The 27,968-nt window shown below is 41.2% G+C and overlaps 1 protein-coding gene across 2 annotated transcripts in view; it reads right to left on the bottom strand.

The window, feature by feature from the left end:
• Positions 1-584: 584 nt before the first annotated feature.
• Positions 585-27,968, bottom strand: part of TFAP2E (transcription factor AP-2 epsilon) — a 38,039-nt gene continuing 10,655 nt past the window's right edge. Inside the window, exons 4-7 of one of the 2 annotated variants that reach the window (XM_031962127.1) lie at positions 13,334-13,565; positions 10,393-10,511; positions 9,293-9,434; positions 585-1,331 (exon numbers count right to left, since the gene is read on the bottom strand). In XM_031962127.1, the coding sequence (XP_031817987.1) occupies positions 1,043-1,331; positions 9,293-9,434; positions 10,393-10,511; positions 13,334-13,565 (782 nt within the window). In that variant the 3' untranslated portion in view covers positions 585-1,042. Of the gene's footprint in view, positions 1,332-8,042; positions 8,198-9,292; positions 9,435-10,392; positions 10,512-13,333; positions 13,566-27,968 lie in introns of those variants that run through there. The other variant, XM_031962128.1, reaches the window with a different exon arrangement.

Raw genomic sequence — 27,968 nt, 5'->3', positions numbered from 1 at the left:
TCAGCTGCCATCCCACCAAGCCAGAGGTTCCCAGGGATAGAACTACCCCCTTCTTTCCCGTGTCCATTGGCCCAGAGGTCTCTCTGCCGAAGAGGAAGGAAACCAAACCAAATCAGAATTCCCAATTCAACCCAATATAAATAACTCGCAATGGAGACTTTGAGACATTCTGATTTAATTACAACATAAATAAATATGTACAGATGGCGACAAGGCCATGGAGTTTGGCCTGGACTCAAGTGCTGCTTCTGCTTTGTTTTTTCAATAGCTCCTCTCTCCCTTGGATCCTTCTCATTTGGGGGGTAGGGGGTTCCATCAGGGAGGTGCAAAGGGTTATTGAGGAACCTAACAGCCAATTCTTCATGTCCACTACTCTTGTGGAAGAATGGGAAGGGAGTCAAAGAGCCGATCCTTGAACAACATCCAGTGGTCATCAGCCACGCTGGGTATTTCCTCTGCCGGGAAGGGCCTTCTCTGTATGGCAAGGGAGAGCCCCCTATAAACACACACTCCCCGGTTTCAGCCAAAGGATTCCCATTCTCATTTCAACTCATGATGATCTCATCATACCCCACCCCAACCACCCCCCTCCCCCCACCCTTGCCCTATGAAGCCCTTCCCACCCCTTCCCTACCAAGTGAAGCTCTCTCAGGACCCTTCTCTAAGCCTCTTCCACTGAGAGGGGGATAGAGGAGCCTGAACATTGCACGTGTGATGTAGGATGGTGGGTCCCCGGCTTCAAACTGAATCAATCTGCAGAGAGAACAAGGTCTCCGAGCTGCCTAGCCTTCCCCTGCTCCCACTTTCAGCACACTGTGCCATGGTTTCCCTCTATTTTTCCTTCTTTCCTCAATCACTGCCTTTGAAAGCAAACTAAGAATCTTTCCAGCCTGTGCTCCAGAATGACCCAACAGTCAAACTGCCTTTTCCTCCCCCTTCTTTTTCTCCCTGCTCCCAAAACTCAAGAGATCAGGCCTCCTTTCCCAAGCTTCAGGAGAACCCCAGGCCCAAGGGGGCAGGGGAGGCAGGAGGCGAGGGCAGATTATTTCTGGTGTTTCACATCCTTTTCTGACACTTTCGAGTCTCCAGCTGGGTGCCTGTTGCCCGAGCTGCTCAGGAACATTTTGTCGAGTCCCTTGAGGGACTCGACCAGGTAGTTCTGGAAGGCCGTGAGTGCGGCACAGATGGCTGGGCCCCCAAAGCCGTGGGTGATGAGGCTGAAATGAGTGAGGCAGCTCTGGACTCCGGGCTCCAGGATGAGAGAGGGTCGGCTATTGCCCAGTGGGGAACGGTCCTGTGCCATCAGGTCTGAAAACTCTTTGCAGATTTGCCTGGCAGGAGAGGAGGCAGATATCCCTGGTTAGTTAGAAAAGGAGCAGGTGCATTAGAATTCTAATGCGGGAGAAAGGAAAGGCTGAGAGATCAGAATGGAAATTATTGCCCAATACTTTATATGTATAGTGACTATATTGTGTATGTGTGTATGTGTAAAATCTTTTTTTTAATTCAATTTTATTTATTTAACAGTTTTCACCCAGTTATATTCAAAACAACAGCAAAAAAGTTTACACATTTTTAATTTTTTTTGAGTTCTAGGTTCTCTTATCTCTTACATATGAAGTTACACAAAACATTTTCATAAAAGTCAAGTTGTGAACACAGATCTCCTATCCCAATAAAAATAAAAAACTCAAGAAAAATTAAGTTTTAAAAAAAGAGAAAAAAAGAATGCTTCAATCGGTATTGGGATATAATGAGTTCCTTCTTTGGGTATGGATAAGATTTTTTATCCTTAGTTCAGAGAAGTTATGGATCATTGTGTGTGTGTAATATTTACAAGATTTAAAAAGCCCTTTCTTCCATATACTCCTGTGAGTCAGGTGAGCATGAGTATCCTCATTTTATAGATTAAGAAACATCAAATGACTTGTATATCTCTGTCCTATTCACTCCCCTACTCCCCTCAGGGGTTCCTCGTTACCTATGGGTTGAAGTCCAGACTCACACTTCCTACTCTCAACAAGTCACTTAACCTTCATCTCCCTCAGTTTCCTCAACTGTGAAATAGGGATAATAATTGCCCCTACCTCATAGGGTTGTTGTGAAAAACAAATGAGATAATATTTGTAAATGCCAAGGACAGCTATTGCCATATCATTTGAGAATTGTTGGGGCGACCAGGGCGAGGGGATGTGGGTGGGTGTGGGAAGGAGATAGCATCCCATGGTGACTATAGACTTGAGTACCATGGTCATTAATAAGCAGCTACTTTGTGCAAGGCTTTAGGTGAATATGGACAAATAAGGCTTGTTCTAGTCATGCCCTCACACAACTTCATTTATGATACAAGAGAGGAGCCGAGTTATTAAAAAAATACTACAACTCCAAGGTGCGCATTTTAAAAGACAAAAGGAAAGTTGTTATACAGAGAATATTTATATCAGAATTTTTTTTATGATAACAAAGAACTAGAAGCAAAGTAAATAACCACTAATTGGGGAATAGATGAACAAATTATAACATATGAATGCCTTGGAATATTATTCTTTTTTTGTTTTTAAACACTGGATCTGTGATTTCTTTATAGGGAACTCCCAGTGAGGAAATTCCCTTTGCTGATGAAGATCTAGAGTTTCAAGTTCAAAAACTTTGCCTAAGGTCTCCCGGATAGAAAGGATTAACCTACATTAGGCAATCACCATAAATCACCTCAAAAGTCAACAAATATGAAGAATTCAGAGATATCTGGAAAAAAACTTGTATGAACTGATTGATGCAGAATAGAGAGACCTAAAAAACCCAGCTTATACAATGACCACAATGATTTAAGGAAAACAGCCTTGAGTGACATTAGAACTCCAATCAAGAAAGAAATCAATTGAACTTTTTGAGAAATGCAAGTCATATTTTTAAAAGGCATATAAATTTTTATAAAATAAAACTTTAATGAACTTAATGCAAAACAAACTAGTTCAAAATATAATAATCAATAAACTTTTTTTAAGAAAAGAGATATATTGAAAAAAGAAAGACTTCTTTACTTTCCTTATTTTTCTTGTTTCTTTCACAACATGACTAATGTAGAAATGTTTTATATAATTGCACATATATAACCTATTATCAAAATTGCTTTTCTTCTCAAAGGAGGCTCGGAGAAGGGAAGAGAGGAACGGAGAGAATTTAGAACTCAAAAATTTTTTTAAAGAATGTCAAAAATTGTTTTTACATGTAATTGGGGGGAAATTAAGTATTAAATTTAAGTTAAAAATAAAGTAAGAGGAATAATCATCAAAATAATGCTTTGGGAACTTAAATGCCCTAACTTGCTATAGGGATCAGAATAGTGCATTGTATTAGATTATCTCATTCAAAGTAATGCATTTAGGGGCAAACTAGGCTGCAAAGTGGTTAGAGCACCAGCTCTGAAGTCAGGAAGACCCGAGTTTAAATATAACCTCAGACATTTGACATTTCCTAGTTGTTGTGACCCTGGGCAAAACACTTAGCCCCTAATGTCTCAGCAAAAAAACAAACAAACAAAAAATGAACAATCCCAAACTAACACATTTAAATCCTTTCTCTGCCATTTAATCATCTTCTAGAATAATAAGAGTCAGTTCTTTAAACTCTGGGAGATGACTATGAACCATTACATAGAATTCCCAATCCCTCTATTTTTGTCTGCTTGCATTTTTGATTTCCTTCATAGGCTAATTGTACACTATTTCAAACTCCGATTCTTTCTGTACAGCAAAATAACTGTTAAGACATGTATACTTATATTGTATATAATTTATACTTTAACATATTTAACATGTATTGGTCAACCTGCCAATGGGGGGAAGGAATAGAGGGAAGGAGGGGGAAAAGTGAAACAAAAGGTTTGGCAATTGCCAATGCTGTAAAATTACCCATGCATATAACTTGTAAATAAAAGGCTATTTAAAAAAAAAGATTCAGTTCTTTAGTAAACATTTAAATACTTGTTGGCTAAGCTCAGAAAATCTTTTCCTGGTCTCTGAGCCAGCAGTGGGCTCTTCTTCTGAACCTCATAATTGTCTCTGCACATTACAGTAGATAGAGTACTGGATTTAGAGTCAGAAAGATCTGAATTCAAATCTGATCTCAGATACTTATTAGCTGTGTGGTCCTGAACAAGTGACTTAATCAGTTTCTTCAACTGTAAAATGGGGATAATAATAGTGTCTACCTCCCAGGATTGTTAGTAGTAGTTTTTGTAAAAGTACTTAGCATGTAGCAGACAATTAATAAATTTTAGTGTCTTTCCTCCCTTCATTATGGCATTCATCACACACTACCTACATCATGTTCTAAATCTTCTCTGAATTTCTTGAAGACAAAGACTATAGCTTATTCTTCTTGGTAACTCTGCTTCCCCCTCTGATTTTCTAGTGCCAAGATTTGCATATGCCAAGTTCTATATTAAATGTATGGTGACTGAATGCTTAAAATCTGAGTTCTATTCCCACTAAGGTTCCTTCCATCTCTGATGCTCCATGACTTCCATTTTTTTCTGGATAATACTGCAAAATTTCATGGAAGAGATAGGATTTGAGCTGGGCCTTTATGTTCTCTCGCACTAGATGAGAGGTCAGCTTCCATAAAATCAAATTATCATGGCTATACAGATGTTGAAAGAGACCTCAGAGACAGGAAGACCCTTGTTCAAGGCTTACTTCTGACACAAGGAAACCTAAATCATTTAACTTCCCTCAGTATTCTGGGAAATTCTTCAAGACTCCAAGTTTCAGAGAAAGGGCTGACTTGTATTGGTATAAGGATTTCTTTATATCAGTGAAAATGAAGTTCCAGTCCCTCTCCCTATCCATATTATTTCCCGATCTATATATCCAACTCTAGTGTCTCTCCTGAGCTTCAGTCCTACTTGCCAGTTGCCAATTAGGCATATCGATTTTCAAAAAACATAAGAGAATGGAGAAAAGACCAATGAGTTTGACCTGATTTTCTAAGAAAATTCTAAAACAAAAGGTGAGCAAACATCTAGAAAAGAAAGAAAGCAGCAATTCCAAAAGGCTTCATCAAGAACAATCTTGGCAGTATGTTTTAATTTCCCTTATTGAGAGAATAAATTAGTGGATGAGGAGAATGCCATGGATATGGTTTGCCTCAATTTTAGCAAAATTATTAATAAAGTATCTCATGGGATATATTCTGATGGAAGTGGATCTCTTCAACAAAGAGAAGATCTAACTCTGTTTCAATTGGTCAAGGATGAACAGAAGCAGCTACACCCAAAGAAAGAACACTGGGAAATGAATGTAAACTGTTTGCATTTTTTGTTTTTCTTCCCGGGCTATTTTTACCTTCTGAATCCAACTCTTCCTATGCAACAAGAGAACTGTTTGCTTCTGTGTACATATATTGTACTTAGGATATACTGTGACATATTTAGGACTGCTTGCCATCTGGGGGAGGGGGTAGAGGGAGGGAAGGGAAAAGTTGGAACAGAAGCGAGTGCAAGGGATAATGTTGTAAAAAATCACTCAGACATGGGCTCTGTCAGTAAAAAGTTATAATTATGAAGAAAAAAAAAATAGGACACTTTATTTTAAGTGTCTCATGCTATCCTTATGTAGAAAATGGAGATATAATCAGATGGATTCAGAGCTGATTGAATGACCAGGACTATGTCCACATGGCAGGAAGTTTCTAGTGAACTTAGTTTTGATCTGGTTAACATTGCTATCAATGGATAAAGCTCATCAATCTGAAGATGATACAAAGCCGGCTAATATACTGGATTCCAGAATGAGGGCCCAAAAGATTCTTGATAGGCTGGAGCATTAGGTGGAATCAAAAAAACAAAACAAAACAAAACAAAACCCTTCACAAATATACAATGAGTAAGTCATGGATAGACAACAATGATTGTGAAAAAGATCTGATGGTTTTAGTGGATCGTAAGTTGAATGAATCAACAATGTAATGTGGTGGCCAAAAAAATCTAGTGCAACCTTGGCTGGCTGAAGAAGGTGATGGTCCATCAACTGCAGAATGGTTGGGTAAACTGTGGTATATGAATGTTTTTTTTTTGTTGGGTTTTTTTTTAATAGCCTTTTATTTACAAGTTATATGTATGGGTAACTTTACAGCATTGACAACTGCCAAACCTCTTGTTCCAATTTTTCCCCTCCTTCCCCCCAACCCCTCCCCAAGATGGCAGGATGACCAGTAGATGTTAAGTACATTAAAATATAAATTAGATACACAATAAGTATACATGACCAAAACGTTATTTTGCTGTACAAAAAGAATCAGACTCTGAAATAGTGTACAATTAGCTTGTGAAGGAAATCAAAAATGCATGTGGGCATAAATATAGGGATTGGGAATTCAATGTAATGGTTTTTAGTCATCTTCCAGAGTTCTTTTTCTGGGCATAGCTGGTTCAGTTCATTACTGCTCCATTGGAAATGATTTGGTTGATTTCATTGCTGAGGATGAACAGGTACATCAGAACTGGTCATCATATAGTATTGTTGTTGAAGTATATACCATAATATGGTATATGAATGTTATGGAACATTATTGTTCTGTAAGAAATGACCAGCAGGATGAATACAGAGAGGCTTGGAGAGACTTACATGAACTGATGCTAAGTGAAATGAGCAGAACCAAGAGATCATTATATACGTCAACAACAATACTGTATGAAGATGTAATCTGATGGAAGTGGATTTCTTTGACAAAGAGACCTAATTCAAGTTTCAATTGATCAATGATGGACAAAAGCAGCTACACCCAAAGAAAAAACACTGGGAAATGAATGTAAACTGTTTGCATTTTTGTTTTTCTTCCCGGGTTATTTTTACCTTCTGAATCCAATTCTCCCTGTGCAAAACAAGAAAACTGTTTGGATCTGCACACATACATTGTATCTAGGATATACTAAGACATATTCAACATATATAGGACTGCTTGCCATCTAGGGGAGGGGGTGGAGGGAGGGAGGGGAAAAATCGGAACAGAAGTGAGTGCAAGGGATAATGTTGTAAAAAAATTATTCTGGCATGGATTCTGTCAATAAGAAGTTACTATAATAATAATTTTAAAAAAGCATCAGATATTAAAAAAAAAGAAGAAGGTGATGGTCCAAAAAGTTATCAAACTGTGCATACCCTTTGACCCAGCAGTGCTTACTACTGGGCTTATACCCCAAGGAGATACTAAAGAAGGGAAAGGGACCAGTATGTGCCAAAATGTTTGTGGCAGCCCTGTTTGTAGTGGCCAGAAACTAGAAACTGAATGGATGCCCATCAATTGGAGAATGGTTGGGTAAATTGTGGCATATGAATGTTATGGAATATTATTGTTCTGTAAGAAATGACCAGCAGGAGGAATACAGAGAGGCTTGGAGAGATTTACGTGAACTGATGCTAAGTGAAATGAGCAAAACCAAGAGATCATTATATACTTCAACAACGATACTGTATGAGGATGTATTCTGATGAAAATGAATTTCTTTGACAAAGAGAAGATCTAACTCAGTTTTAATTGATCAAGGATGGACAGAAACAGCTACATCCAAAGAACACTGGGAAATGAATGTAAACTGTTTGCATTTTTGTTTTTCTTCCCAGGTTATTTTTACCTTCTGAATCCAATTCTTCCTGTTCAACAAAAGATCTGTTTGGTTCTGCACACATATATTGTATCTAGGCTATACGGTGACATATTCAACATGTATAAGACTGCTTGCCATCTGGGGGAGGGGGTGAAAGGAGGGAGGGGAAAAGTCGGAACAGAAGTGAGTGCAAGAGATAATGTTGTAAAAAAAATTACCCAGGCATGGGTTCTGGCAATAAAAAGTTATTATAATAAAAAAATTACATAATAAAAATGTGAATAAGTAAATACATATATATATGACAACATATTTAACATGTATAGGACTGCTTGCCATCTAGGGGAGGGAGTGGAAGGAGAGAAGGGAAAAATCGGAACAGAAGTGAGTGCAAGGGATAATGTAAAAAATTACCCTAGCATGGGTTCTGTCAATAAAAAGTTATTATAATTAAAAATATATATGAGAAGAAAAAGAAAAAAAAAAGAAGGTGATGGTCCAACTATACTGTATTCTCATCAGACATCATCTGGATGACTGTGTTCTGGGTGCTACAATTTTGAAAAGATGGAAAATGTCCAGGAGGGCAACCTGTAAAGATAAATGGATTTTTAAAAATGGTAAAGGGACTTAAACTCATGATTTAGATATAGTTACCCCAGAGCAAAGAAGATTTGGGAGATATGATAACTGTGTCCCATGGAGAAGAGATTAATCTCATTCTGTTTAGTCCTAAAAAACAAACAATGGTGGACAATGAAAAGAGACAAATTAAGCTTGAGGGTCAGAAAAAGCATCCTGATAATGCTGGGTGACTGAGGATCATGGTGCCCTGAACAGAAGCAGAAATATTAAAGGAGGAGATTGGGTTGAGTTTACAGGAACAAAGTAGGTAGAGAAAGAATCACAGAATTTAACCATTTGTGGTACATGAACACAGGAGAATTATCACTTCACTGTCAGAAACAATGAATGTGAAGAACAAAGAAGCATGGGAAGTTATATGAACTGATAGGAAAATAATATGTGGAACAACAAAAAGTAAAAAAAAGAAAAAAAGAAATTACTATGGCTCCAAAGAAGAAATAGGAGGATGTGCTTCCCTCCCTTTTTTGCAGAGGTGAAGTGGATAGGTGAGGAACACGGCTTATAAGGTGGGACTCGGTTGATATGTTAGCTATTTTTATTCTTCTTTTAAATTTTTGTTATAAAATTAAAAGGACCCTCAGCGACCGTCTAGAGGAGGTGGACTTCCTCATTTTACATATGAAGAAACTGAGGATTAGGTGCATCTTCCAAGGTCACAAAGAGAACTTGAACCCAGGTGCTCTGACTCCAAACCTGTGTTCTTTTCACGGTCTCCTATTTCCTTTCAAGGTCATCAAGTAGAGGCTGCTAGCAGTAGAAGGTCAGCTGGCTCATCATCAACCAACCAACCAATAATCACCTATCAGGCATCTACAATGTGCCAGGGACTGAGCTAAAGCACCGAGGGTACCCCCAAAGAGGCAAAGAGCTTACACACCAGTGGATAATCTGAGGTCCCTTCTAGCTTTGGGATTTTGAGCTCTCTGAGGCTTGCTGTGGGATACTGAAGAGGGAAGGGGGATATTACCATGGTTGCCAGGGATGTAAGGGGGCTCTCTGTACCAGCACCCACCCCAGCTCCCCACAGCACATACTCACTTAGTGGCTAGCAGCATGTTCTTCCGACTGTGCAGCTCTGCAGGGTCCGCATGTTGCCGGCACAGGTACTCAGCAGCTGCCTTGGCTGGGAACTCCGTCTCACACACGTAGCCAAAATCCCTGGCGAGGTGCACTGCCTCTCCTGGAGAGGAGGAGAAGGCCATCATTACAACCTAAGGAATCTCCTCCATCCTCTGACCCCGTTTCAGAGCTGCTGGGACATTCTTTCGACTGAATTTTCAGCTTCTTTTATGAGGGAAAGTGGACCCAAGGCACCCCTGTCTAACTTGACTAGTTAGCTTCAGATGGGGAAAGGAGGCCTTTGGGACTCCTATAGGTTTAACATATACTGGGTTACCTGCCATGTAGAGGAGAGGGTGGGGAAAGAGGGGGATTGAAACACAAGATTTTGCAAGGGGCAGTATTGAAAAATTACCCATGCATGTTTTGAAAATAAAAAGCTTTAATTAAAAATAAAAGATTTTTTTTTTTTAAAAAGAACAGAGTATGAGTTATTTTTTAGTAGGTTTTCATTTTCAAAATTTTGCAGTTGGTTAGGGAGAATACACACACACACACACACCCCTACTGCTGCTCTAGTATAGGTACAGCAGTCACACTGTTGAGCTTTAGGGTGTCACTCAGGGTGTGGCCAATTGTAATTCAATTGATGGTGTTGCCCCAATTCCATCCAAGATACTTATTCATGCTTTTGTTTAAAAAGAAAATTTCACTCCTCATTTTCTGCTCCTTATTTCCCATGACTAAATCAACTGAGTTGGGGGGAAAATCAAGTGGTAAAAGACCAGCTATCCCACTGATATTTCACACTTAGAGAACCTCAAGAAAAGTGCCATTGGGCCTGTTATATATAAGACCTAGTCCTCTTGGAGTCTGTTTCCCATGGCATTTTGCCTGCACCTTTTTCCCTGTGTCCTTTTCTTGCTTTCCCTTAAATCACACTGTTACACAGCGTGCCTTCTAATTGGACAGGATTGTAAGAGAGCGGGATCTGTGGGATCTTAGCCCAAGTCTCTCCTGGGTCCAGAGCATCCTGCCCTTGATGGCTCTTGGTGAGAGGATGGGCTAGCCCCACTTACCTTCCACCAGGGAGGTAAGCAGTGTCACATTAGCTGCCTTCCGACGCCCCGCCGGCAGGTTGAGACCAATCTTCTCCAATCGCTCCCGAAGACAGCGGCCTCCATTTTTTGACTTGGCCCTATAAGGGAGAGAGGAACATAAAGGCATAGGTCAACGGACTCCCTTCCCCACCCCTACCCACCCTCCTCCTCCACCAAGTCTTGCTAAAGATAGACAGAGCTCAAGAGTTTGACATGGGGTAGGGGGGAATGATTGACTGCTCATTCGCATTCTCAAAGACTGACAGAAAATCTACTCTGCTTTCCATACAGAAAGATTACAAGGAGGTGAATTTCAGCCTTGATATAAGGGAAAACTTTCTAACCATTAGAGTCGTCCAGAAGTGTAAAGGGATGCCTTGGTGTGCAATGAGTTCTCCATCGTTGGAAGGGAACATCCATTCACCAGAGGCTGAATAACTACTCAGAGAGCTAAGTGGTATAATGCATGGACCACTGACACGTAGAAAACATATGATCCTTTCTGGGCATTTTAATTTAAAAACTTCCTTGATTTCAATTTTGTCATCTGTAAAATGGAAAGAATAACACCTACCTTCCATAATAACATCTATAAACCATTTTGTAAACTTGAAATGTCACATAAATGATGTTATTATTCCTAGAGAGGCCATCTCCTGCAGGAGATGTTTTTTGTCCCAATAGAATAAAACTATATTCAGCTCTCTGTCTCTCTTCCCCTCTCTTTCTCTTCCTCCTCTTCCTCTTTCCCTCTTAGATTTCAGGGTCTCTAAGAGAAAGTGTAGCATAATGGATATCTAGAGTGCTAGAATCTGAATCGGGAATATATCAGATCCTGACTCAAATACCCACCTATCTTCAAGCCCCTTATCTCTTTAAAAAAAAAAAAAAAAAAAGAGGAGGGAGGGGGAATTGAACCAGATGATGTCCGAGGTCCCTTCCGGCTTTCAATTTCTTTATTGGCTGGAACAGGAGGGGGGGACAAGACTGAAACAGGGATAGTGTATCTTTCCGTGGCCAGACTAGTGGGAACCTCAGAGCCTGGGATCCTCACAATAAAGATGACCTGAGAATGGCTCCCTGTCCTACTAGTCATTTGAGGGCCTTTGCTGGAGAAAATGGCTGACGTGGCTTGGTTTTCAGGGTCTCCATTTGACCTGTGGTGGAGGAGCAAGCAAAATGGCCTTACTGCCCCTTCCAGGGCTTTGCCTTAACTGCCAAGTTAAGTTCTTCCTCTCAGAGGCCTCAGCTGGGCTGGAGAACGGCAGCCCAAGGGACAGAAGCAGAGAGGGTCCGCAGGGTCTGCTCCCCAGCAGCAGCTCTGGGGGAGAATGCCCTTTCCCTCCCTCTCACCTGGGCCCAGCACACACATTCCTGCCAAGACACATTTCGACCTACACCCAGTCCCAGCCTACCCTGCTCTGGCCCTGGCACACGGGCATGCCCCAGGATTACTCCAACTACAACGTGCTTTCTGGGTACATGTTTATAGGTGTCCGTAGTTTCTTTCCCTATAGAATAAAATTCTATTCAGCTTTCTCTGTCTCCATCTGTATCCCTTTCTTCTCCTTTTCCTCCTCCTCCACCCATCCCAATTGGGCCAGAGACAATGGCTGACGGGTTGGCTTTCAGGGTCTTGCAATCAACACTTGGCCTGTGGCAAACGCAGCCAGCAGCCAGCACCCCCCGTTCATGGGCACATATGCCTGTACCAGGTACAGAGACACAGAATCCTAAGTACCATTCTCTCCATCCTCCCTGTATGGGCTCTGTATCACGCATATACACACAAACACACATTCATGGACACATAAGATTCATCAATACCCATCTAATGTATACACAGATACAGGAGCCCCTACAGCTCCCAGAACTCCTCCTTCTGGCCCTCATCACCTTGTGCCTACTGCACAGGGATGTGGAAATGCACACAACGGGGTACACCTACCCCCGGGAGGGGGGAGCTTCCAGGGATATGAGAGGGGAAGGAGAAGGGGGAATCTAGTCTGCTCATCTAGCCAGCCCCCAAGACTCTGCTTCCTTTCCATTTAAAGACCCTTTCCTTCCCATTTCTCCCCTAAACTCCAGAGCTTTTTTTTTTTTTTTTTTTTTTTAACCAGAGACCATTTGAATTAGAATTTTAAAGGATCTCAGAGATCATCTAGTTTAGCTCTCCCATTTGACTGATGAGAGACAGAATCTGAGGGAAGCTGACACTCCAAATCCCCTGGTAGTGAATGGCAAAATCGGGATTCGAACACAGGTCTCCTGACTTCAAACCTGCAGCTCTTGGGGCTGCACCAGGCCCCCTCCCTCCCCACTTTCTCCATTGGCTGCCTCAGCCAAGTCCTTCCCTCTTTCCGAGCTGCGGCCCCCCCCCCCCAATATAATCAGCCACCAGCCTAGACTTGTGTGGGAGCTCCCGGGATAGTCGAGTCTGGGCCAGCTGGGGCCTGTCTGGGAAGCGCTCAGCCCCCACCCACCTCCCCCGGCACGGAGGAAAGACTGGTCCAAGGAGGAGTTTCCTTCTCTCAGGGGGCTAGCTAAGGGTGAGTGAAGCAACTCTGGGCTGGGAGCCTTATCCTGCTGTTTACTTGGCTTCGTGAAGGCGGACAAGTCCCAACCGTTCCGAATCTGCTTTTCCATCTGTAAAATGGGCATCATAATTCTCCCACTATCTCCCTGGCAGTGGGGTTGTGAGGAGAGTGCTCTGTGAGCCTTACAGTGTTGGACTTAGGTAGGATTTAAGCCCTGGGAAGAGAAAAAGGAAGAGGATGGGGAAGGAAGAAGCCTTTATAATCTACTAGGTGCTGAGCACTTTACAAACATGATTTCACTGCTTCCCAACTGTAATAAGGGAGAAAGGGATCCGGCCAGCCCAGCCCGTCTTTCACAAGATTGCAATTCTTTTTTTTTTTACCTGCGCAAGACACCCCCAAGCAGGGAGGCGTTGAGGCACTCGGGGGGTGAAAGCCTTCTCTGCACTTCTCCCACGGTGACCTTGTACTTGGAGGTGGAGCTGAGCAGGGACAGGCGGCCAGGGACCGAGCAGAAGACCTCGTTGGGGTTCGTGACCACGCCACTGACCAGGCTCTCCTTGTTCAAGGACAGGGCAGAGATGGCGCTGCCATTGGCTTTGGAGGGGATGGGCACTGTGGAAAACACACATTTTGAAACAATCATATCCCAAATCCCCTTTTCTATCCCCTCCAACTCACGCCATTTCCTATACTTTACAACGTCCTCCCTCCCTCCCTGTGAACTTCAGCCCATTAGTTGAGTTCTTCTTGGATGGGTCTTAAAGACAGACACTGAACTGAAGAGACTGGATCGCCTAGGAAAATTACGCAGTGTTTTTGTGACTCATCCACCCATCTTTGGAAGGCCAGCCTGAGCCATCTCCACCAGTACGTCTTCCTTGATCTCCTGGTAGAGTCTGCCGTTGCTGTCACGTGGCACTTTGGGCTTCTGGATTGAGTTAATTTTTTTTTTTATACAGACCATTCATAGGATCATAGATTTTGGGCTGAATAGGACCCCAAAAGTCATCTAAGCCCGTTGGCTTTATTTTACATAGGAGAAAAGTGAGTTACAGAAGAGTAAATGCATTTGTCCAAGGTTGAATAGTTAATAAAAGACTGTCAGGAGCTGAACTTGGATTCTTTGGTCCCAGATAAGCTATTTGATGTCTCTGAGGGAGAGAATGAGGCTATTTTGTGCAATTCTGCTTCACTTAGATCAAGTCAAGACATCACCTGGTGATGTCACTGGGCTTTTTGGAAAACAAAGGATGAATAATGCTTTCACATACTACCCCCTCTCTAATTTGATTACTATATATTAGTATTTTAATCTTCACCTCGGCTATGAGCTCCATGAGGAGAGGGATGAAGTCTTAATGATCTTTTCTCTCCTGTGGCACAGGACTCTGTACACAGTAGGCAGCTTTTCTCCAATTCCTCAGAGCCCAAAGAACCCCCAGAGGCTTCCCTTCCCACCTGCCCTGCCCCCAGCCCAGGACTGCCTGAATCCCTTGGGGTGGGAAGCACAAAGTTTGTCCCATGTTTGTATTGAGGATGGATGGTAGAAGTCCACAGTAAGTCCTCAGCATCCTTTCCAATTGCTAGAGAGTTAGCTTAAGAATATATCCCCTGGAGCACTTAGGTGTTATAATGCATGCTGGGTCTGGAATCAGGAAATTTCTGAGTTCAAATTTAGCTTCAGACACTTTACTAGCTGTGTGACTGGGGGGAAATCATTTTAACCCGTTTCCCTCAGTTTCTTCAATTGTATAATGTAAATAAACCTTGAAGGGTTGTTGTAGGAATCAGATGAGATATTTGTAAAATGTTATATAAATGCATAAATCCTTTCCTTCCCTTTGGCCTCCAACTCCCTCTCCTTTCTGTCCATTTTAGCTGGTTTAGGGAGAAGTAAGGTGTAAGCTGATAGCCTGGCACACCTCCTTTGCAGGAATGTGAGATAAATCCCACTGGATACTCACTCCCACCCCCACCCCCTTTTCATCTAAGTGGCTCCTGTTCATTACAGCCCAGGAGGGAGGTGAGAAAATGGGAGAGGAATAAAGAAGGGCTGTCCACGGGGGTCTCCATTTTTTTCTTGCCACTGGCTAGCAGAGTGACCTTCTTGGGCCAGTCCCTAAGCCTTTCCAGACTGTGAATCACACTCAAAAGTCTATGTCCTTTGGGCTAGAGCACTCTCTACAAGCAAGACTCACACTATCAGTCCTGAATGGAAGGGGGCTCCCCAAACTCCAGACTCTCTACCTCACCAGAAAATTATTATTTTGTTAAATGAGTAAAGGCATTCGTTTTCTCTCCTCTTCTTTCCCTGCAAAAACCAGAAACTTGGGTCTCTTCCCAAGGCCTAGGATGGGTATGGGGGAGGAGAGTGGATGGAGGAAAGCCTGGGAAGGAGGTGAGTGACAAAGGGTTAATGAATAGGTTGCTTTGAGATCCCAGAGATGAAAGTAGCAGGAAAGGACTAGGGCCTGGTCACCTGCAGATGAAAAGTCCCTCAAATTGCCCCCTTAACACAGGACCCTAGTTATTCAAGAAATGCACTCTGGCCATAAGGATGGAAAAAGGGGCAGCACTTCTATACCTTCTCACAAGTAGTGAAGACATCCTTTTCATCTAATCTTTGTGTCCTTCTGCTCTTTCCTTTAGCCTTAGCTTAGGAGAAAAACGTAGGAAACTAGGTTTTCTAGGTCTCCTCTGCAGAACTCCTCACAGCCCCAGGGCAAAGAACATTAATGAGCAGTTTAGTGCTTTGAGATCCCCAAGATGAAAGGACCAAAGAGGGCGGGTGTCTGTGTGGGGTGGCACCCTATATTTTCCATAAACTAATCTAATCTCATCTTGCTTTGGGATGGGAGGCAAAGACTACCCAAGCTCAGGTGAACCCCCTATTCCGTTGGGGGTGGGTAAGGAATGGAGGGAAAGGGAGGGCTGGAGCCCTCAGGCCGGGGATTTCCCCCAAAAAAGGAGCTTCCCAAGGCCAGCCAGCACAGGATGCAACTGAATATGGTTTATTCGGTCCAATCCTAACTCCCACAACCAAATTCTGGGTCTAACACTTTGGTTCTATGCCCTGACCAAACTATCCCCACGAGCTCATTCTCTCAGAATGAAACAATGGATTCTCAGCCCCCTGACTGTGACTTTACCCCACCCCCCATTCCCTCACCACTATCTCCATCCCTCTCCCAATAAGCTCAGCCAGCCCACGGACTGGGGACTCTTCTTCACCCTTGCCAGTTGTTTCTAGAGCTCAGACTAAGGACCTCCACTGAAAAAGCAGCTCCCTTCCTGATTCTGAAACTACAGCGCCTCAAGACAGGGGGAGGAGGGGGCTGAGGAGGAGGAAAAACTCAGCATGACACAGACCAGGTAACTTAGGTGTCCCTCCAGACTCAAATCCAGGGATCCCTAAGTGTTCAAGACCACAATGGAAACACCCCAAAAGTGTAGACATGAGCCCAAGCTTGTGGCCAGGGCGCTGAGACACAGGAACAAACACTTACATATAACCCCCGGAACACCAACATACCAAGGGAGATGGGGTGGGGGACTCGGACTCAGGAGACACACAGTCCAGGGGCTACAGAGAAAAAATGTTGGAGGGGGCAGGAATCAAGAACCAAAGCCAGAGACGTGAGGGCTTGAGACAGACGGGCAGGGCCATGACCAGAATTTCCACTAATATGGATAAATTCTCAGTCTCTGGGCAATCCTTTTTTCTCGTTATCCTTTAGAAGTAGAAACCCACACTCTAGATCGCAGAGATCCAAAGACCCCTGATTATGGCATCGAGTTGGAGGTAGGGTTATGGGATGGGCCATGGCATTGGAGGAAAAGGGCTTTCTTTCCAGACTTTGGGTTCCTTGACTTCCATTTCATCCACCAAAGAAGTCAGAATTATGTCCTGATCAGGTCAAAATCTTTAGGATCCCCAGGCTCAATTCCTGGGCCCCTTCCCCTGCTCAGGTCCTCCTTCTGACCCTTCTTTCAGAGAATTAAGGTGGGATAGGACTGGGGTAGAGGAGGGGAATGAGATACCATAATACACCCATCGAGGTGTCCCCCATACTCATTCTGGTCTGAGGCGCTGGACCAGTTCTATATATGTTCAAGTGCACCTGATGAATTAGAAGGTGCTATCTGGGGGTAAAAGTTACACCAACTGTGGAAGGTTTCCCCTTCGCCTGGTTTTTATGTAAGAGCTGCTTTGTTATGACTCCAAGGTAGATTGCGGTTCAAAACATTGTTTGTAAGGGACAGCCAGAAGCACTGTAGAAAGGTAAATGGCCCAGGTTTGTGGAGTAAGGGTCAGAGGAAAGCAGAGGGTTTCTGTGGATCTGTTCTTCCCTGGACTTATCCCAAGGTTTAGGCAGATAGGTCTCTCCTTCAGCTAGGAAGGACCAGGGTCTCAGACTGACAGGAGGGAGAAGGCAGGAAAGGGATGGGGACTCTCCCACATACATAAAAGAAAAAAAAATCCAGACACACATACAGAGAGACCCACAACAGAAAAGACACAGACACAAAGTCACCTTAGAAGTGGACATGTTCCCAGAGACCCAGACTTGGAATATCTTAGGAGCTGGAAGCTAGAGGAGACCTCAGATTTAACAGATGAAAGAAGTATGAGAAATAATGTGACTTAAAGGCAGGACTAGGTCTCTGGATTCCAAAGCCAGTACTCTTTCATTGGGAATCACAGATCTAAAGTCAGAAGCAACATCAAAGATCCTCTGTTTTACAGAGGGGGAGGTTGAGGTTCAATGGCATTAAGTGACTTTGCAGATAGCATCAGACTGGGATGTACCACTCTCTCCAGAGACAGTGTAGTGCACACCAGCACAACTATTTGCACTCTCTCACTTGGGCACACACATGGACGTACACGCTTCCTGTGAAGTCCTCTTCATGGCAGGGAGGTGGCCAGAGTTCTCCAAGGTTCTCTCAACCAGAGGGGAAAACTTGGCAAGAAGGCCATAGGCTCTGGGGCGGCTCACAAAGCTAGGGAGGACAAGGACCAACCTAAAATAATTCAGGAGGATTTTTAAGATGAATTTTTGGTTACCCACAGTTCTCTAAGATAGCCTACTCCTTTATAAAGGAATTGTGGCTTGGGAAAAGGGAGGTTGTGCTCACAATGAAGAAATGACCAAAGTATTGAAGTGTATATACATCATACATCTCACATTACACACACAAACCCACCTACAACACAACAGCCTGGAGTTGGAAGGAACCACAGAGAAGATTCCTAAACTATAAAAAAGAGTTAGAAGGATTCTGGGGCAGTTAGATGATGCACTGAATAGATCTGAGTTCAAGTCCAGTTTTAGACACTTATAATTTACTAGCTATGTGATCCTGGGCAGGTCACTTAACCCCAATTGCTTCCCCCCCCAAAAAAAAGGGTTCTCAGAAACCATGTAGCCCAATTCCCATTTTACAGATAGGGAAACTGAGGCTCAAATTAGTTAAGTGACAATTCCCCCCACCCCCAATTACATGTAAAAAGCTAAATGTTTTTCCTTAAGTCAAGTAGATACCAATACTAAGCTATGATCCTTGATTCCAAACCTAATAATCTTTTCATAGTGCCTTAGAGGAAATAAAGACCAACAGATCAATCCTTCCTTTTTCTCCCTTACCACCCCTGAGAGGGGCATAAAATATACATTCCCACATGGATAGGAATCAGGTGTTCTTGGAAGAATATACTGCAAATTATTATATGTCTTTATTACACATAGATAAAGTGAGACCCAGAGTGCCAGGGATTTGCTTGAGGCCATTCAGCTAGTCAATGGAAAAACCACTTTTTGACCTCTTGATTCCTAATCCAGCATTTTATACATACATAGCACCAGGCTTCAGAGAGTAACACACAGTTTTACACTGAGACACTTCCCGACATGGTATTCCCAGCAGCTCTCATTCACAGCCTCTACTTTCTCTTGTTCTCCCTGGGGGGATTCTAAGGTGAATGATGCCTCCATTCCAGACATACTTCAAATACAGAAAGGAGAAGAAACTATTTTACCCCAAATGGGGCCCAACTTAATCTTAGTTTCTCAATAAATAGTTGGAAGAAAGGAGTGGTAAGGGGAGGAAAAAATGGAAACCTCTTCAGTCACTTTTCCCTCCTACTTTTTCATCTAATCTTCAACTCCACAATTTTTCTATTGTTGTTCAGTTGTCTGACTCTATGACCCTATTTGGGATTTTCTTGGCAAAGGAACTGGGATGGTTTGCCATTTCTTTCTTCGGATCATTTTACAGATGAGAAAACTGAGGCAAGGAGTAAATCTAGGGTTACACAACTAACAAGTAAGTGTCTGAGAACACATTTGAACTCAACTCTTCTTGACTCCAGACCCAATGCACTGTCCACTGCACTACCTAGCTGTATTCACTGCTCCTTAACTATCCTACACTCTCCATTTCCACCACTTCCCATGACCATTGCCCCAAATTCCTCTATATTGTCAAGTCCATTGCTCACCATCTTTCCCTAACCCTCATTCACCGTCCTCCAACTCCCAACATCTCCCACTGTGCAATATCCCAGTGGCTGAATTAAATACTCCACTGTTCCCTAAATTCTCACTCATTCATTATTTCTAATTCCTCCTTACTTTCCTCCAACTCCCCAGTCATAATCCCCTGAATCCTCCCAATCTCACCACACTTTCTGCCTCTATTTCCACAGTATTCCTACCATCCCCAACTCCTCCCCAGTTTCTCAGCTTCTTCTACTTGCTATTCCCCAACTTCCATCTCACTATCACTCAATTTCCCTCAGTATTTCCACAAGTTTCCCACTAATCCTCAACTCCCCCCACTCATTGCTCCCAGTTCCTACCTATTGTCCTTAACTTTCTAGCTATTGTCACTGAGTAGCCTTGGAGAACAGTCTAGTTCAACCAGTTCCTAAATAAGAATTCTTTCTCCAACACTCCTCAAGAATGGTCATCCAACTTCTGCTCGAAAACTTCTACTGAGTTTCAATTGATCAATGATGGATAGATGCAGCTACACCCAAAGAAAGAACACTGGGAAATGAATGTAAACTGTTTGCATTTTTGTTTTTCTTCCTGGGTTATTTCTACCTTCTGAATCCAATTCTTCCTGTGCAACAAGAGAACTGTTTGGTTCTGCACACATATATTGTATCTAGGATATACTGTAACCTATTTAACATGTATAGGACTGCTTGCCATCTGGGGGAGGGGGTGGAGGAAGGGAGGGGAAAAATGGGAACAGAAGTGAGTGCAAGGGATAATGTTGTAAAAAATTACCCTGGCATGGGTTCTGTCAATAAAAAATTATTATAATAAAAAAAATTTAAAAAAAAAAAAAAAAAAAACAAGAAAAAGAAAACTTCTGCTGAAAGGGAACCACTGCCTTCTGAGGCAGCCCTGGTCACTTTGGGACAGCTCTCATTGTAAGGAAGCATTTCTTTGCTTTGAGCCAAGCTAAATATGTCTCTAACATCTATTCACTGCTCTTGAAATACCTGAAAACTGTTATTCTGTTTCCATCCTTGCCTAAATTACTCTTCTCCAGATTAAAAATAGCCAGTTTCTTCACCTAATCCTTATACCTTCACCAAATGTTTTCCAACCTTGCACCATACTCCGTACCATCTTCTGGACATGTTTTATCTTGTTGAGTACCCAGAAAGTGACCTAACTAGAGTAGAATATAGTGATAATAATAATAGCTAATAGTACTTATTATGTCCCAGGCACTGTGCTAAATGCTTTACAATTATGGTCTCATTTGATCCTAAAAATCCTTGGAGGTAGGTGATATTATTATCTGCATTTTACAGATGAGAAAACTGAAGCAGAGGTCAAGTCACTTGACTGTTTGAAGCCACATTTAAATTTAAATCTTCTTGATTCTAAGTCCTAACCTCTATTCACCATACTGCCCTCATTCTCTTCCTCATTCTTCATATTATTAAGCATTTCTTAATTCCATCACATACCCACCTCAGTTCATACAAGCATTCCAAGGTTTTCCTGAAATCATCCTTTTCTTCATTTCTAATAGCACCATGCATTTCATTACCTTCATATACCATAATATGTTCAACTGTTCCCTCATTGATGGGCATTCTTGGTTTTCAGTTCTTTACCACCACAAAGAACTGCTCTAATATTTTTCTATCTCTTGATCCTTTAATTCTTTCCTCTTCAGACTACACTTCAGAATTTCTACCATGCCCCAAGTTAGATACCTTCCCTTCTACCATCAACCCCTTTTAGCCTCCTTTTATGTGTTGTATAACCCCTAGAGAATATAAGCTCTTTGAGGTCAGGGACTGTGGTTTTTTTTTTGCTTCTATTTGTATTCCCAGCATTGCATATGGAGCCTGGTCCACAATGAGCACTTAATAAATACTTGTCAACCATTGGATTTTCTGGCTGCCATTGACACCATTGATTTCATATCTTTTTCACAAAAATGGTCATCAACCTAGTCTTCTTTCCCCTAATATTTATTATTTTCAGTTCTGAAGGCAAGAAAAACAAAACTACACATCATAAGTATATATAGTCATGTAAAATAAATTCCTGCATTAGCTGTGGGAAAAAAGAAAAAGAAAGAAGAAAGGAAGGAAGAGAAAGAAAAAGGAAAGAAAGAGGAAAGGATGGAGGGAGAAAGGAAGGAAGGAAGGAAGGAAGGAGAGAAGGAAGAAAGACGGGAAGGAGGAAGAGAGAGGAAGGAAGGAAGAAAAAGAGAAAGAAAGTAAGAAAGAAAAGAAGGGAGGAAAGAAGGGAGAGAGGGAAGGGGGAAGGAAGAAGAGGAGAGAAAAATATGCCTCAAGCTGCACTCTGAATCCATCAGCCCTCTATCTAATGGAACAGAGAATATAGCAGAAGGAAAGAAATCGGTTTTAGTGTATAAGAAATAGAATAGTGGAAAGAGAACTTAATTAATCTCTCTATGCCTCAGTTCCCCTCTCAGTAAAGAGGAGACAATCAAACATGCACATCCAGCACAAGGGGTTGTGAAGGAAGCCTTTAAATGATTTTAGTCCCAATAAAATAATTTTTATTTTAGTTCCAACTTTACCATGTGATGATCATGGGCAGATCTTTAACTTTCCTTTTCAGTTTTCTTCCTCTTCAGTAAAATGGGGGACAAAGAGGGGAGGATTACTTCAGCTCTTTTAGCTAAAACAATCTAGGCTCATCAGTGGTGATGGCAGGAACATCTGGGCAGCTCTCACTCACACCCTGCCACCAGTGGGAGTTCTAGTGAGATCCAACTACAAGCAAAGTAAGCCATCTTCACTCATAGTTGACACTAGGATTCTGGTCGCTGTACTTTAGGAAGAACATCGATAAGCCTGAAGGTACCAAGGGAGGGTGATCTGGATGGTTGAAAACATGCTGTACGAGAATCAGTGAAAGGAACTGGGGATGGTTAGCAAGGAGAAGTCAAGTCAATAGATGTTTACTAAGTGACTGCTGTGTACCAGGTGCTAACCTAAGAGCTCCAGACTTAACACAAAAAGGTCAAAAAACTCAATCCCTGGTCATAATCTAACATGATAAACAACATGCAAACAACTATGTACGAACAAGATGCAGATAGGATAAAATGGGAGCCCTCTGCTTGGTCACAGAATCTTATACTTAGAACACAAGTTCTTAAATCTGGTCCACAGAACCTCAAAGAATCCATGGAGAGATGTCAGGATGTCCATTTACTTTATTTCAACATATTTGCTTTCCTTTGTGTTGCTAATATATGTGATTTTATGCATTTAAAAACATTCTGATAACTTAATTATTCTCAACATACAATGATCCAAGACAGCTCTGAAGGATTTATGATGAAAAATGCTATCCATCCTCCAAAGAAAGAATTGATAAAGTCTGAATGCAGATTGAAGCATATTTTTTTTTACTTTCTTTATTTTTCTTTTCACTTTTGATTCAGTGTTCTCTTTTGCAACATGGGTAACATAGAAACCTGTCTTGCATGACAGCACATGTATAATCTATATCAAAGTACTTGTCTTCTCAAGAATGGGGAGGGAAGGAAAAGAGGAAATTTGAAACTCAGAAATTATAAAAAATGAATGTTAAAATTGTTTTTTATATGCAATTGAGAAAAAATAAAAATTAAAACAATAATCTGAGGAGTTTTACCATAGGTTTCAGATTCCCCAAGGGATTTATAAGACATCCTCTCCCCAAAAAAGATTATAATACCCCTGACTTAGAATTTAAAGGGAATTTTGATTCTTCAGGTTCATCTCGAATACCTCATTTTATAGTTGAGGCAACTGAGGCCTCATATAATTAACTCACTCAAGGTTGAATCATCTAGTTAATGGCAAAGCCAGGGCCTCTTGTTCAGGTGCAAGTTGGACTAGCACAGTGCCTGGAACATCACAATCATGTAATAAATACTTATTGATTGTTTAGACTAAATCAGGCAGTTCTTAACCCTTTTTTTGTATCATTGAATCATTTCCAGCCTCATGAAGCCCATAGACTCCTCAGTCATGTCTTTTTTTTTTTTTTTTTTGCATAATGGAAGGAAATGCTGTTTTAGTTATTCTTTAGTGAAAATAAAGATGTCCTAAGTAGATAGAATCAAAGATCTTCCTCTAGTTGTATATGAATGAGAGACCCCTGTGGTATAATCAGAAAGAGTGCTGGACCTGAGAAAGGACTTGATTTGAATTTCAGTTTTGCCTTCTAGGAGACCATTTCTCCTCTCTGAACCTGCTTCCTCATTTATAGAGTCAATCACAGGACTCAGAGATAAAAATTACCTTAGACCTTATCTAACAGATTCATTTCACATTTCACAGATGGGGAAACTGAGACCCAGATTGTGACCATATGCTCAAAGTCACGCGGGACAGATCACCTAGCTTTAGTTAGGATTTCCAATGACAAGGAACTCATCTTCTCCCAACTGATTAAATTTTGAATCAGGATATTTGACCATCTAGCCCACCCCTCTCCACCCTTTTCACAAAAGTAGCATAAGGCACTTTTTTCAAATGTTTTGCTGAACTCTAGATAAAATGTAACCACTGTTCCATTTGCAAATCCACTAATCCTAACTAGAAAGAAAATGAGGTTAATCTGGCAGGATTTGTCTTTGATGAAGCTATGCTGACTCCATTATCACCACTGACTTTTAAAGGTATTCACTGACTATGTCTCTCACAATAAGTTTTAGAGTTGAAGAGAGGCTCCCTCACTTATATATAATTAAGTGATATAATTAATATAAATCAAATATTTCAATCTCTATCTTTGCTTGAAAATCAGAAGAAAAAAACAGAAATATTTGCCCTATTTGGTTCCTGGATTATTTTTCTCATTCTCTATAATATGCTAATTCTGCTAATTGTTTTGATTATTTTGGGGGGGGTGGGGCAATTGGGGTTAATTGACATGCCCATGGTCACACAGGTGTCTGAGGCCATCATCTAGCTGCCTCCAATTCTGTCAATTTCAATAAAACAATTTTGGGTTTAGAATCCTCAATGCCTAGACTTTTAACAGATTCTTCTCAAATTGAATTGAAAATCTCAAAATGTAGTTAGGCTGGGCTTAATGACCATTAATAACAATAAGCTATCATTTACAAAGCATTTCAAAGTTTGCAAAGGGCTTTACATGTTATCACAGTTAATCCTTATGAAAGGTAGTTGCTATTATTAGCCCCATTTTACAGATAAGGAAACTGAGAAAGAGGTCAAATGCCTTCAGTCATACAACTAGTAAATGAGGTGGAATTTGAACACACATCTTTCTAACTCCAGGTCCTGTGCTGTATAGACTATATCTTCTTTCAAAACAAAAGCTAGATGCTCTATTACTAGATTTCAATTTATGTACCAATTGTTTTTGTTCTATTCTTTCTATTCTAAAGGTTATTATTAGACAGCTAGATGGTGCAGGGATAGAGTTCTGCATTTGAAGTCAGAAGACCTGAGATCAAATCATAACTCATACACTGAATTATATATAGCTGTGTGATGCTGGGCAAGTCACTTAAAAAATTTAAAGCCCTATATAAATGCTGGGGGTGTGGGGATGGGATTGTTTTCCATGGTACAGAAAAAAAAAAATTGAAGATTCTGTCTTCTTTCCATTGTCTGTTTTTAATTATCTAATCAATACCAAGCATTAGATTCTGTTCTCCAATATAGCAAAAAATCCATGTCTCACAACTAGGAGATAAAGACTTCCACATGGAGTGAGGATCAGAGCTAGAGTTCAGAATGAGATTTTCCGGCTGCTAAGGCACCACACTGCCTCAAGCGGCCAATAATTCTCCCTCACTAGGCAAAGGAGTTCCTTTGGGTTGCTGTTTTTTTGATGTCACCCTCTGATCACCATGGTCCCTGAAAAATTAAGTCACCTATGTCATTGGAGATCTTTTCAACTTTTTCTCTCCTTGAAAGGCACTTCAATTTAGTGGAAGGAAACCCACACTTGAAATCCCTAATTCAAATCATCTCACATATTTACCAACTGTATGATCATGGACAAAACACAACTTCTCAAAATCTCAGCTCCCCATCTGTAAAACTACCATAACACTTGTATTAGTAAGCACAGAACCCTAGAAAATAATAGCTCAACACAACTAGCATTATGGTTAGCAAATTTGCATCTCTATCTCCTGTAATTCCTAGTGATTCAGAGTCATTGCCTCCTGAGTAGACAACTCCTTCCCCTTTTTTCTTTTTCTACATTTTTGTGCTTCATACAACTCTTCAGTTCCTTTCCTCCCTTTTCTATTGTGCCCTATGGAATCCCTACTCAATTGTTAATAAACTTACTTCCATCTTAATCTCTTATTTCATGGATACTTTGCTTTATACAAAATATACTGTATCTCTGGGCAATCTTTCCATTGCTAGTTGCTCATTCTCTCATGTCCCATGACACACTGAGGATGGGAGGATGAACTGGTTTACACCCTGCTCCCCTTGCCATTATAACTAAGCAATCTCTCTTCCCCTGAGTCATTCTATCCATGTCATCTTGTTCAGATCTTTGTTACTGTAAGCAAACCACAAAGTCATTCTTTTTATTAATGTTTACCTTTAAACCATTATCCCTTCCCAATGATTCTACTCCTTTGCAACAAAGAAGTACAATGAAACAAATCAAATCAACATATTGGTTATATCTGAAGATGTACTCCTCATTCCTCAGCTATAGTCTACTACCTTATGTTTGGAAAGATAGGAGACATCACCCTCAGTCCTTTCTCACAAATTTTTCTCTCCATTTGTTTCTATACCTGTATTCTCCCAAATACATATGTTGATATCTATTCAAATATCCTGGTCTCTCATTCACTGGCACTCTTACATGACTTTTATTGCTCCATTCTATTTCAGCCACTCATCTGGATGGTCAATATTTTAGCTTGCCATCATCCATAAAGCTCACCTCACTGATCTTGTACTCTGAAATTCTGCTTTCTTATTATAATTTCCTGTCCTATCATCTCATCTTCTGCTTCAATAAGATTGTAATAAGAATAAGGAATAGATTTGGGATTATTGAGAACTCTCATTCTTCTCTCTGTTCTCTATTCTCCCAGTCCAGCATATTTGCCCTATTGCATTTTGCACTAAGTTTTATAGTCTGTCCTCCATCTCTTGGCTCCTATGTCCTTCTTCCAGTCTTTAGTTATGAATCTCACTCCCCCACACCCACACCACCACCACTTGCTTTCTCCACTTCAACTGCAGAGCTACAACACAATGTGAAGAAGTTACATTATCATATTAAATTCATCCATTACAAATTCTTGTTATCTAATCTTAACTAAACCTTTCACTGTTACAAGACAAAACTTATTTTGATTGACCATCATTGCTCTCCATAGCTATTCTAAATCTTTTCTCAAGCCCCCAATGACTACTCATTAATCCTCTCAGCTGATATTCTACTTCACTGAGAAAATAAAGGTCATCTTAATTTATTCTCTTCTGAGGTCTCCTACTCATCCATAACTCTATTTATCTGTCTTTCTCTAAAGAAGAACTGGCCCTTCTGCTTCCCAAGGCCAACCTTCTCTCTAATCCACGTCCTCCATGGCATTCTCTATCTCCTCTACAAGCTTACCCCATTCATTATTCATTCCCTCATCTTCATTCTGTCCTTATCTATCGTCTTCTTGCCTGATGCCTCCAAATATGATCAGGTTTCCCCTCACTCCCATCCTTAAAAACCTTTCTCATCTTATATCTTTTCAAGCTGCCATCCCTCAAGCCAACTCCTTTTTCACTATCAAACTCCCAGAACCATCCACACACTCTGCTTCCATTTCCCTGACAATCTCTTCCTTCTCTCCTTCAGAAGCCTTTGATACTATGAACCACATCCTCCTCCTGGATATTATCTCCTGGAACTTCTTAAGACACTTCTTATCTGCATCTCATCTTGATTGATTGGTTCCTCTTTTTCTGTCTACTATATAGGATCTTTTCTATTTCCTCATCCCTTACTCTAGGTCTTCTCTAGAGCTCTGTCCCTGGCCCTCTTTTCTTCATTCTCTTAAGCATGAGGAGCTCACATCTGATCATTTCCTCCTTTTCTACCTGACTGCATGCATTTGGACTTTCTTCTCCACAAATCTCCCCAAATCTTTTCAGAAATCTTATCATCCTTTAAGATCCAATCAGCCTATGTACTCACACCTTATCAATCCCCTCCACCCCTTTGATTGAAGGGTGATTTCAGGCAGGACTGATATCTCCTCATTTCCCACTTAAATACACTAATTTTGAACTTCTTTGACTTCTTCATCATGTCCCACCCCACACTTTCGGCTTTATTTTAGATGCTTCCCTGTTACAGTAAACCCTTTGAGGGTAGAAACTGTCTTTTTGCCTTCTTTGTGTACTCAGTGCCCGACACATAGAAGGCACTTAATAAATGTTTATTGATTTTATTCTTTGCAAACCTCATCACTCCCCTCCTCAACAAACCCTAGTGGTTTCCAATT

Source organism: Sarcophilus harrisii, chromosome 3 (assembly GCF_902635505.1).
Source record: "Sarcophilus harrisii chromosome 3, mSarHar1.11, whole genome shotgun sequence".
Classification (NCBI taxonomy): Eukaryota; Metazoa; Chordata; class Mammalia; order Dasyuromorphia; family Dasyuridae; genus Sarcophilus; species Sarcophilus harrisii.
This window is presented reverse-complemented; position numbering and strand designations above follow the sequence as displayed.